Source organism: Oncorhynchus mykiss, chromosome 10, assembly GCF_057628025.1.
Source record: "Oncorhynchus mykiss isolate SJ-2025 chromosome 10, ASM5762802v1, whole genome shotgun sequence".
Classification (NCBI taxonomy): domain Eukaryota; kingdom Metazoa; phylum Chordata; class Actinopteri; order Salmoniformes; family Salmonidae; genus Oncorhynchus; species Oncorhynchus mykiss.
This window is the reverse complement of record NC_143031.1, coordinates 6,095,572-6,108,582: the sequence shown is the minus strand read 5'-3', so window position 1 is coordinate 6,108,582 and position 13,011 is coordinate 6,095,572. Positions and strand designations below refer to the sequence as shown.

The following is a 13,011-nucleotide window of genomic DNA, read 5'->3' as shown; positions in this document are numbered from 1 at the left end:
GCCCATTGCCCTGCAAGTATCAACTCATCATATGTCATCAGGGCGGCAGGTAGCCTAGCGGTAAGACCATTGGGCCAGTAACCGAACAGTTGCTGGTTTGATTACCCGAGCCGACAAGGTGAAAATCAGTCGATGTGCCCTTGAGCAAGGCACTTAACCCTTATTTGCTCCAGGGGCGCTGTACTACTATGGCTGACCGTGTAAAAACAACCCATTTCTCTACACCCGCAATAGCATATGCTTAACACATGTATGTGACAAATAGATTTGATGTGTCCACTTAATTTGAGGGGAGAGGGTGTTTTTTTACGTGTTTGGGATGCATCCTTTGTATTCGGACTGCAGCTAGATGCTTACATTCAGTCACGTGATTTCCAAGAAGAGTGTCGGGGTGGGTTGGTCACATGTGTTACAAGAAAGAGAGATTTGGTCAAAGACAGTACAGTATGAAGATAAGCTGAAAATGATTATCCAATTCAAATCCCCGATTAGCAAAACTCAGGCGTAGAAGCAAGTCATCGGGTCTACTGGTCATCTTGCGCCGAATTGCGCATGTGCAGGCATTCAAATCAACGTCAGTCTTTCGATATAAACGTGTTTTTGACGAAAATTAAAACGTGTCAGTCTATCACTTTCACGAGGTTGGCGAAATAACATGTTCAACTACTTAAGAAACTAGCTCGAATCTAGGTTTTGCCTTTTGATTTCGAGAAAATTAACAACTGAGGTAGATATTTTCACTTCTCTCATTGATTTCTCAAGCTCCAAACCCCGGCATGTTCTGTTTAGTCTGTTTCACAACCGTTCCTGGAAATCGAGCTATGCTGCGCCTCTGGGTTTAGAAACTCTGTGATTTGGTCTATAAAACAGGTTGTCAGACGCCAGGCTACATCTGGGTAGAGAAACATCCCATACATTCTGAAGTATGTGCTGTATTTGGCTTCTACTCTGAACATCTACTTGTGATTTCTGTCTGGTTGACAGCCATCGGCAAGCTTCGTTGACTTAAGGTAGGCTACTAACCCTTAAATTGTTGCTTAGCAAAACCTTTATATAGCCACATGGCTTCTCTTTGGAGTAAATTGTTGTGAGTCACCTCTGCGTGGTGGATGAACTTGTTCGATCCCGACGCAAAGCCAGTCCTTCCCTGTTATACAAGAACGCTGTTCATTTCAGACTTTTTGAGTTAGTTTGAGTTGGCCTAACAAATGTACAGTATGCATGGCTTTAACTGACGTCCTTTGTAGTGGGCTATTTCATGAATTGATGTGAGGTGCCCGCTCCGCTGCGCAAAACCTATAATTCTATATTTGTATACAGGTAGACCAGAAAAGCCACATCCCAGAAGGGCAGATGAGCAGCAACGCTGACTAGAAGCACCCGCTGCTGTTACTTTACAAATGTTTTGAATTAAAATAAACGTGTATCTACACACTGAAGAAGGCTGTAAAGCCGGAAAATCTGTACACTATCCCTGATGCAGTAAAAATAATTAAACATAAAATGATGAAGTAAGCTTTATGCGGTAATTTACTGAAGCTACCTAAGTAGCTTGATGTACTGAATAATTATTGGGACTTCTAAAGCACTTGAACTCTATCATGTGGTATTTACACCTTCCCCGACATGGAAAGAGATTCAGAGGAAGACAGCATGACTACTACTTTACACTCCAAGCACCATTTCACTTGAACAGACAGATGAGAAAATAGATTTTCACAAACCAACATTTTCTATTTCATTGACACTAACTAGGCAAGTCAATTATGAACAAATGATTTACACATTTTTATTCAGGGTTTCTAGATTAGAAACTGAGGCTGGTGGCAGTTATATTGTAGTAAGTTATTAAAGTAACATGAAAAAGTTAACCTTGTTTGACCATCCTGTTAAGTCATGCTGATGGGTCAGAGTTGAGATGTGTTTTTGATCACTAATGCCTCAATAGCTTCTACTGAGCCTAAGAACACACATTTGTCAAAAACAAATTGTGAAGCAAGTGTAACGGATGTGAAACGGCTAGCTTAGTGGGCGCTAAATAGCGTTTCAATCAGTGACGTCACTTGCTCTGAGACCTTGAAGTAGTAGTTCCCCTTGCTCTGCAAGGGCCGCGGCTTTTGTGGCGCGATGGGTAACGATGCTTCGAGGGTGACTGTTGATGTGTGCAGAAGGTCCCTAGTTCGCGCCCGGGTATGGGCGAGGGGACGGTCTAAATTGATTGTCTAGCATTGTCTAGCATTGATGCTGTTGACCCGGATTACTGGTTGCTGCGGAAAAAGGAGGAAGGTCAAAAGGGGGGTGAGTGTAACGGATGTGAAACGGCTAGCTTAGTTAGCGTGGGCGCTAAATAGCGTTTCAATCAGTGGCGTCACTTGCTCTGAGACCTTGGCTCTGCAAGGGCCGCGGATTTTGTGGAGCGATGCTTCGAGGGTGACTGTTGATGTGTGCAGAAGGTCCCTAGTTCGCGCCCGGGTATGGGCGAGGGGACCGTCTAAAATTATACTGTTACACAGGAACACATTCAGGAAACGGTACAATATTACTGTAGCATTCACTGTCTGTTTTGGGGTATTTTCATATCTAATCTCTAAGCAAGTCAAACCTACAAGATCAACAAGAGAATGGGTGGAGGAATAAAATAATGTAAATAACGAGTGGATAAGGCAGAGAGAGACCGCGATCAAGCCAGAACTGATAAACAGAAAGCGGAGAAGGAAAAGAGGACCGAAGAGAATGACGGGCAGCTCCTTGCTAAGAACGTGAGAATGGAAACAGAACTAAAGATGGAAGAAAAACGTAGGCAGCGACTGGAGAAGAAAATACTGAAATTAATAGACAGCGAGAGAAAGATGAAAGGATGAGTGAAGCGGAAAAAAGCAAATGTAAAAAGGAGATCAGAAAAATGCAATATGAAAAGACAAGGATTCAGCTGGAAAAAGAAAATGCAAAAGGAGATCAGAAAAATGTATGCAAATATTAAGAGACAGGCATAAAACGTTTAATTTATACACAAAGTGAATTGGACAAAGCACAAAATCATTAAACTTTTAATATCCACAATTGCACTGCCTGTTTTATTTTCCCCAAATGATGTGCTTAAAGGGATAGTTCACACAAATGACTTAGTGGTTTAATAACCCTGTTAGTAATCTTTGGTTATGTTTACCTGGCTGCTGTCACCAAATGCTTTTTCAAACAGTTTATTCAGGATTTATTTCCAATCAGTATTTACATTCAACTCTCTTATAGGCCGGCATTCAATGCAAGGCATGTTTTCTATAAACATGTATCCATACCCAGTATGTTAGCCAGTGGCGTCATTAGGTCTGGGCTTCCGGGGCTTCAGCCCTGAATGTTAGTGGTCCAGCCTCTACCATTTTTAAGGTATTTTTTACATTCCAGTCTGGTATGAGTTTCCATAACCACACATCAGTTGTGCTATGCACATTTGAATGACTAAAATAAACAATCACTATATATGCTAGGTAGTAGCAAGAAGCCCCTGATGTGACTCAGTCTGCTGTGATTGGTAGAGATTTAACAACAGTGGACCGCTCCCATCCCTTGTCCCCACCCCTACATCACCGGTTAGTTAATTCCATCACTCAGTAAAATGTCTCAACATAACACAGAAAATGTGGCTGTTCAGAATTTCTTCTGAAAGAGAGTCAAAAAGCGATCAGGTTGAGTAGTGAATGAGGTGGAGAGGTTAGAACAGTAATTTAGAACAGTAATTTAGAATTTAGAAGCTTAGTAAGATACTATATTTACGATAGCACAGCTTCTTCCCTTTGTCCCTCAGTCTTCCCACTCTTTCACTCAAACCCAGACCCTTTTCTTTTGTGTAACCAGCTGTCAAATCTGTTCTGTCCACTAGGGACGTTTTCCGCTATGACGTAATTTGTCATCAAGGTATAATTCATTCTGTGTGATTAGTTAGGTATTTAGTAAATAAATACTTAAACCCAATTTTGTATTGCTGATTCAACTTGTTAGCCAGGGTTCGTGAAGATAACCAAGAATTTACAACTTTCAGATGAGACTGAATTAAGGTGACGATTAATATTGACTGCTATTGATGTACATATTACTAGTTCTTTAAGAGTTTATTCAGAAGATAACAGCTCTATAAATATTATTTCGTGGTGCCCCGACTCTCTAGTTAATTACATTTACATGGTTAGCTCAATCAGGTAATATTAATTACGGAGAAAGGATTTTATAGAATAGCATGTCATATCACTTAATCCGGCAGAGCCAAAGACACGACAGGTGCAAGTTACCTGAAATATCAATGGTCATCTCACAGTGCACCAAATTCATGCATTTAGCGGCTGAATTTTTATTTTTTTGCGAACATTTACTTGCTTTGGGCTAAGGACCCAATACCTTCAAATCCTAGAAACGCCCCATGTTAGTGTGATGTTTTAGTGTGGCTTGTAGTTGTATAATTTGAGATCTTCTATTTAGATGATGATGTACGGTTTTATTTCTCCATTATTTACAAGCGGCTTGAACATAAATATATAAAGCTTTTAAATACATTTTCAAAACGATCCTGTGAATATCATGGACTCAGTCCGAGAGCTGTCTATGAATTTGAGGGTTTCCAGCCTCATCAGAAAGCTAAGGTGTGGCTGCTGTTTTGCTGAACAACAAATGCAGAGGATAGAGAAACTTCTGTATTTTCTATTCACAATTGTAATTTCTTGTTTTTATTTTACAATTGGTGCATTACTTAAGTCAACTCTTAAATCTCATTGCAAATGTTTGCACAACATACTGTATCAGTGATATTTTACACAGAAAATTGCCTGGGCAATGAGCAAAAAAACAACGATTTTATGTTTGACGGCCAAATTATCTGTTGAAAGGTTGTAATACCGGGGCTGCTGAAGTAACCCCAGTTCTGATATGTTTTCAGAACACTGAGTCATGTCTGACTTGGAGACCATCGAGCTAGCCGTTCTGGGCCGACCCTTCCAGCTGGGGATGCTATATGACTGTCGTAGAGATGTCCTCATTCCAGGTACAAGAAACTATTCCTCTTTGGTTTGGAGGTAATCAGTAGGCATCATCTTAAATTCATTGACAGTGTTTCCACCATTGAGTTGGATAGAGGGCACGCTGATCCAGCACGGGGAACACCATTGAGGGCTTTCACCATTTTAAAGTAGTTTCTATGGGTTTAGGAACAATCAACAGGAGGGGTCAGCCAATGAATTGCACTTCTGAACAGACAATCTATAACTGCAGATGTCAGTAAATCACCAACCTTGGCTTTATACTTGTTCAGACTATACACACTCCACACAGTAGGTGGTGGTCTGCACCTTTACAGTTTATTTACTAACTGCTAATACACTCATAGCAGTTGAAGACATTGGAGCCATAATTGTGAACAGAAGCAACCATTTACATTGAAACAGTTTCTCCAGCTCAAAATGCGTCTAAGTTAATTAAAATAGTTGATTTACTTGCACGTGACAGAATGCTAAATTGTAGCTGGTCCCATCAGATAGCATGGCATAAGTTAGCCCTATGCTAACATCACCAGGTGGCAGGGATTTATATTCTGTCCGATCCATCTTGAGGACCCATATTGAATTATGTAATCCTTCCTTAACCCAAAGGAAGTATCTCCCAGTTGACTACTTCAAATGGTGAAAGTCCTAAATGGAGCTGCCCATGCTAAAACAGGCTTTTGGGCACTAAATGAGGCTGTCACTGAATCTGCCATTGCAGAAAGAGATTAGCTTTCTGATACATCTCTATGGTTACCACAGAGTAAGAAAAGCTACAGGATGCACTTGGGACAAAAGAGTGATGTTTGCAGGTTGTTTTTGAAGTGTTCATATAGTAGTAATGCTGTCAATGGCAAAGATGGCACTTTTTTAATGATTGTATGTGGCACCATTTGTCCCTGTAGGGGAACATTCTAGATAGAACTCTTTCTGATTCCAAATAGCACCCTTTATTTGGAACAAAGGTTCTATTTGACCTGAAAGAAGCTCCAGATAGAACCCCTTTCCAGACTGGTTCAAATGGTGCTACAGAGCATTCTTTACTTCTGAGGGTAGGAGGTGTAGGTTTTCTAACTATGGGTTGACACCTAGAATATTTACTTTGAGTTAAATATTTACCTTCAATTAGTTATTTGAATGAAACCATGTTTACATATAGAAATATTCACACATGTACACGTTGGAGTATAAATTTCACAATAAATGTTCTTTGGTCATTCTCTTTAAACTGCAGGTATCACTCTCTGGGATTCTGAGAAGCTGAAGAAACACATCAACGTCCGTCCACAACCGAACACCGACTTCAAAATCATTGCTTCAGACTCAAGTGAAGCCAAGTCAGAAGCTTTGAATGTGTCTGCATCTCTTGAGGCTAGTTTTCTTGGTGGCTTAGTCAGTGTGAAGGGTTCTGCTGAATTCCTACATGACAAAAAGACCTCAAAGCGTCAGTCTAGGGTTTCTCTGCAGTACCGTACCACCACTCGCTTCGAGCAGTTGACCATGGACCACCTGGGGGCAGGAAATGTGAAACACTGTAATGTCTACCAAGAGGGCTCTTCAACCCATGTGGTGACTGCCCTGCACTACGGAGCCTCGGCCTTCTTCGTTTTTGACCAAGAGGTTTCCTCAGGAGAAAACCACCAGGACATCCAGGGAAACCTGCAGGCTACAATAAAAAAGATTCCTCTCATATCAATAGAAGGGCAGGGAAATTTGGAGATGAGTGACGAAGAGAAGAGAGAGGCCAATAAATTCAACTGCACCTTCCATGGTGATTTTGCACTAGAAAACAACCCTGTCACATTTGAAGATGCCATCAAGGTGTATGCTGGCCTGCCACGTCTGCTAGGGGAGAACGGAGAACATGCTGTGCCCATGACTGTCTGGCTCTATCCTCTCAAGAACCTGGACTCTGCAGCTGCCCAGCTAGTCAGGCAGATCAGTGTTAGCCAGGTGCGTCGCGCACAGCGACTCTTAGACGGACTGGACAATACTGATGTACAATGCCAGGACATGATGAAAGAAGAAATGGCTATCAAGTTCCCTGAATTCAAAGCCAAGCTCAACAAGTTCAGGGACTTGTGCTCAGAGTACAAGCAGGTGTTCCAGAAAGGTCTCTGCAAGGTTCTTCCCAACATAAGAGGAGGAGGAATGGAGGAGGAAGAGCTGATCAAAATGCTCAACAGCAAAGAACGTTCTCCATTCCAGAATGACCTCATGATCACATACCTGGACGACAGAGAGAGAGAGATGAATGTTGTCAGCTCTTACCTTGACATAATGAAAGAGGTACAAGTTGTGTACTCAAGCAGTGAATTGGATGGATTAGTGCTTGATAAAGCTAATGATTATGTAGTGTGTTTTGCATTATCCTTTTTGAAGGAGAAAGAAGAGTATGTGGTAGTCCTGGAGAACTTCTTGCTGGAAGAATCTAAGAGTGATTTTTCACTGATACCTTACAACCCCAACGCAGCCGGGAAGACTGCGGCAGAAAAGTGGTTTCGCTCGGGGGAGGTAACGACCCTAACCAGGCAAACCATAAATCTGTTCCTAGACTTCAAAGAGTCTAACAAAGACAGAGAAAATCTTGCATTCTGTATTGCATCAATTCCAAACAAATTCCTCACCGCTTCCTCCATCCATGTCTATGAAAGAGGGACACTTTTGAGTCCACAGTTTGAGCTGCCATCAAAGCCAGGTGTTCTCACCATCAAGAGTCTGGAGCATGACTGTGTACACTTGCAAGTCAACCCTCCCAACCTTGGTGTTACCTCTGTGGAGTCGTACCAGGTTTTGTACCAGGCTGAGCAGGCTGACTCTGAGTGGACCGAGGTCAAATCTGATGCTACTACACAGGTCACCATCAGTCGTTTGGACCCATACAAAAAGTACCGCTTTAGCTGCAAGGCGGTGTGTAGACCTGGTGTGAGCCTCTCCAGTGACTGGACAGAATACGTCAGGACCCGCCCATGTAGCCCCCCTGGACCACCCGCAGAGAAGAGGATAGAATCGGGAAGTATCAGAGTGAACTGGGACATTCCTACCAAGGCGGGAGATGATGTTGAAGTCATTGGTTATGTGGTAGAATACAGAAAGAGTGTAAAGGCTATAGACAATCAGATGTGGCACACCATCAAAACCACCACTAGAGAGAGTACACTGGAAGGACTAGAGGCTGACACTGCATACAGCATCAGAGTCTCTGCTAACTGTGGCAAAGCAGGGAATAGTCTACCCAGTCCTGAGACTGTGCTGACTACCCTTAGGGTCTCTGATGCCCAACCGAAGACAAGCAAATCAACAGGAGCAAAAAGTCAGGAATTCCTCACAAAATCCCAGAAGGTGGAAAAGGGCAAACCCTCAATCCATTGGCTGAATCTGGAACAGAAGTTGAGTGTAAGTGACAGTTTTGACCAGTACACATTTGGGAGGAAAGTTGAGCAAGGGAATAACAAGGTGATATTGCTTCTGGGGGCCACAGGTGCAGGAAAAACAACTCTGGTCAATGCCATGATAAATTACATCCTCGGGGTAAAGTGGGAAGACTGTTACCGCTTTAAGCTCATCCATGAGGTGACCAACAGGTCCCAGGCTGAGAGCCAGACTGTGGTTGTGACATCATACGAGCTCTACAACCAGCCAGGCTTTCAGATTCCTTATTCTCTGACTGTCATTGACACACCAGGGTTCGGAGACACCAGAGGAATGGCTCATGATAAATTGCTCATCCAGATGTTGAAGGATTTCTTGTGTAACCCTTTAGGGATTGATCACATTGATGCTGTCTGCTTGGTAGTGCAGGCACCACTTGTTCGTCTCAGTCCTTCCCAGAGATACATCTTTGATTCCATCCTGTCCATCTTTGGAAAGGATGTTGCTGAAAACATCCTGATGCTTGTGACATTTGTTGATGGGAAGCACATACCGGTGCTAGAGGCCATCAACGCTATAAATCTGCCCTGTAAGAAAGACAAGAAGGGGCTACCAACCCATTTCAAGTTCAACAGTTCATTTCTGTTCTCAAAGGAGGCGGAGAGCAGCTCTGAAGAGGATGATTCTGATGATGATCATAAGGCCCAGTGTCCAGAGCAATGGAGGTCAACTTTCAAGGAGATGAAGAAATTTTTCCAAGCACTGGAAAGCATTGAGAGTAAAGATCTGACCCTGACAAAGAAAGTTCTGGAAGAACGTGAGCTTCTGGAGAAGACCATTACACGTCTGACCCCTCAGATCACAGCAGGTCTGTCAAAGCTAAGTGTGATCAAAAGCTTCAAACAGTGTCTGGAGAACGAGGATGAGAACATGAAACAGAACCAACATTTTGAGACTGAGGTAAATGTGCTGCAGGTGAAGAGAAGCAAATTAGCCCAGGACTTTGCGACAAACTGCAAGATATGCAATTTCACATGTCACACCTGCTGTTTCCTTCCAATGGAGGATGACATTAAAAGTTGTGCTGTGATGGATGATGATGGCAACTGTACCATATGTCCAGAAAAATGCTCTTCCAATGACCACGACAGGGAACAAGTCTTGTTGACATATGAAACAAAGACTGAGAAAAAGACTATCCAACAACTGAAGGACAACTTCATGAAGGCTTGGGGCAAATCTATGGAAACCAAGGAGATTCTGGATAAGCTTGAGGATGAGTTTCATATGATCGAGGACGCACTGATGAATTTGATCAAGAAGTCTTCTGACTGTCTCAAGAGACTTAATGATGTTGCCCTGAAGCCAAGCTCTCTCTCCACTATGGAGTATATTGACATACTCATTCGCACAGAGGGGGACGAACGCAAGCCAGGCTTCGAGGATCGGATCGTAGAGTTGAAGAAAATGAAGGGAGAGTTTACGATTCTGGATAAGATTAAAAAAGGAGAAGATGTACTCCCAAATGAGCGAAAATTCCTGAAGGAAAAATAGGATGGATGGCGTTCCAACATAAGTCAGTCATGGAATGTTGTCCTGCTAACATTATATGGAAATAAAAAATGTCTCCATTTGAACATTAAGCTTCCCAGTGTTGGGAACGTTTGTGTTTACTGATTAGAGCCAACTGAGATGTGTGGTTCATTGGCTTTGTATTAAAACTCTTAGCCTTGTGTAAAGCCTTATGTTAATTTGTCCACCCCAAGGTAACTGAACAAAAATTAGGTCCTAGATTAAATCAGAACTCTATAGAAAATCATTGTCTTTGTTCAGGCAATGTGAGAGGTGTAACTGCATCAACTCTCTGAGTGGCTGTTCTTATGGTCATTGTCACAAAGCCACACCCATCCTACTGGTGTTAGAAGTTCAGAAGGAGAAAGTGTAGACTATATAGAAATAATGACACATTGAACATCATTAAATGAAAGAATAAGGATTGATATCATCCTAATGGAGGTGTACTGTGTATTACAACACACATTCCTATGTTCAACCTTGTCAACCGGTTTCATGAGATTTCTACTAATGAGATCAGTATAACGACGGGAAACGCTTGTTGAGTTTACAGCTACAACACAGTAACACCTCTGACATTGCCTAAGGGTCATTCTATAAGCTAGAGTACCAGTGAGGATTTCCTGCGGTGGACAACTCACAGATACAGCTGTTGATGATAAGTATTTGATATAAGAAACATTCAATAAAATTCACAAGTTAATTTAACCAACTCTGTTTAACCCTTTTTCATGGTTGGTGTCTTGACAAATTTGTTCAATATCATGTGACATAAAACATCACATTTCTTACCTTGCATTCATGGCCGTGTTTGTTGTTCTATCATATATTAAGCATTTATCAGTTAAATGAGACATTGAACTTGATCCCGGTAAGAATCCTGGATGTTGCTCTGACAGTTCTTTGTTTGGAGAGTTTGGAAATGCTCTGTAACTAGGCTTACTTAACATTTAGTGTTTCCTTATGTTACGGTGTGAATATAGTTTTCATGGGCACACAAATACAAACTGTATTGGATTACAAAATCAAATGTGTCTAACTGATATAGTCTTAACCTGATACTTAAAACCAGAATTGATGGTCTTTAACCCGATGAAGACCATTGTGCCGTGGTCCATATTAGATCTAACATCCCTAGCAGGTGATTGATGTTGATCATCTGTCTGCTTGATTTACAGCAGGGTCACGTTAGATTGGACAGAGAACGAGTCAAGGTAATGAGTTAAAGTTGTATTGGACAGAGTTGACTGTGTGAAATTGTGTAGCATAGACTATAGCGTATGGAAGCATGGCCTTAACTACATATGAGGACACAGAGGTCTGTGGATTTTTGGGTCAATTCATATTTTTTATTGCAAGATAATAAAAAAAGGAAATATTAAATAATGATTTGATAATTGTGTTTTTATAATTATTGGTTCTAGTTCAACCCGTGAAAACAGGGCCGGATTAAGAAATCATAGGCCTCGGGGCTTTGTTTAAAAAAAATAATGCACACTGACTCACATAATAATGGAGATGAAGACATAGGCTACCCACAGTGATGGCCATTGTGCTTGCTGTGGCAATAGTCATCTCAAGATGAGCGACTTTGAAAAACAGTTCTGCTGTTAGCTAGAAATTAGGAGTTTAGATTTTTTTTTAATATTGTTTCTATATACAGGTTAGTCATCTATTTTCAGCAGTAGACATTTGCTTTCCAAACTACATTTTTCCCAGGATTGTATTTTGAAATCTGCAAAAGGCAAACAGACAGTTGCAACCAGCCATAGAAATATACTGAACAAAAATATAAACGCAACATGCAACAATTTCAGACTTTATTGAGTTACAGTTCATATAAGGAAATCAGACAACTGAAATAAATAAAATAGGCTCTAATCTATGGATTTCACATGACTTTGAATACAGATATGCACCTTTGCAGCGCGACACATCTCCTTCCCGTAGAGTGGATCAGGCTGTTGACTGTGGCCTGTGGAATGTGGATTGTTGTTCTACTCCTTTTCAAAGGCTGTGCGAAGTTGCTGGATTTTTGGCGGGATATCAGATATGAAGGTAAGACACAGATGCAGACCATGTCGAATTAACTATGGCTTAATAATCCAACAGGGCCAGGCAATAGACAGGTCAAGGCAGGCAGGTGTCTGTAAACCAGAGGTGGGGCAATGGTACAGGACGGCAGGCAGGCTGAGGGTCAGGGACAGGCAGAGTGGTCAGGCAGTCGGGGTCAGAGTCAGGACAGGCAAGTGTCAAAACCAGGAGGGCGAGAAAAGGAGAGACTGGGAGAAGCCGGAGCCGAGACAAAAAAAACGCTGGTTGACTTGACAAACAAGATGAACTGGCAACAGACAAACAGAGAACACAGGTATAAATACACAGGGGATAATGGTGAAGATGGGCGACACCTGGAGGGGGATGGAGACAGTCACAAAGACATGTGAAACAGATCAGGGTGTGACACGGGAACTGGAACACGTCGATCCAGAGCATCCCAAACGTGCTCAATGGCTGATGCAGGCTATGGAAGAACTGGAACATCTTCATCTTACAGGAATTGTGTCCAGATCCTTGAGACATGGGGCTGTGCATTATCATGCTGAAACATGAGGTGATGGCGTTTTTTTATGAATGGCATGACAATGGGCCTCACAATTCAGTCACGGTATCTCTGTGCATTCAAATTGCCATCGATAAAATGCAATTGTGTTCATTGTCCGTAGCTTATGCCTGCACATACCGTAAACCCACCAGCACCATGGGGCGCTCTGTTCACAATGTTGACATCAGCAAACCGCTCATGACGCTACACATGACGCTATACACTTGCCCACACTACGCCATCCTCGCCGTTTGCCATCAGTACAATTGAAACTGGGATTAATCTGTGAAGAGCATACTTCTCTAGCGTGCCAGTGGCCATTGAATGTGATCATTTTCCCACTGAAGTCGGTTACAACGCCAAACTGCAGTCAGGCTAAGACCCTGATGAGGATGACGAGCGCGGTGATGAGCTTCCCTGAGACGGTTTCTGAAAGGG

The 13,011-nt window shown here is 42.2% G+C and overlaps 1 protein-coding gene across 1 annotated transcript; it reads left to right on the top strand.

Moving 5' to 3' along the window:
- The first annotated feature begins 361 nt into the window (after positions 1-361).
- LOC110533271 (uncharacterized) lies at positions 362-10,679 on the top strand. Its single transcript, XM_021617355.3, has 3 exons — positions 362-1,010; positions 4,925-5,029; positions 6,259-10,679. Exons 2-3 carry the CDS (start codon positions 4,936-4,938, stop codon positions 9,948-9,950), a joined length of 3,786 nt encoding a protein of 1,261 aa, XP_021473030.3. The 5' UTR covers positions 362-1,010; positions 4,925-4,935; the 3' UTR covers positions 9,951-10,679.
- Positions 10,680-13,011: the final 2,332 nt, after the last annotated feature.

What these genes read in the sequence shown, in the direction of transcription:
- LOC110533271 (XM_021617355.3), top strand. Translation starts at nt 4,936, where the DNA reads ATGTCTGACTTGGAGACCATCGAGCTAGCCGTTCTGGGCCGACCCTTC. An exon ending in TAGAGATGTCCTCATTCCAG is followed by an intron (nt 5,030 to 6,258) that starts GTACAAGAAACT and finishes TTTAAACTGCAG; the next exon opens with GTATCACTCTCTGGGATTCT.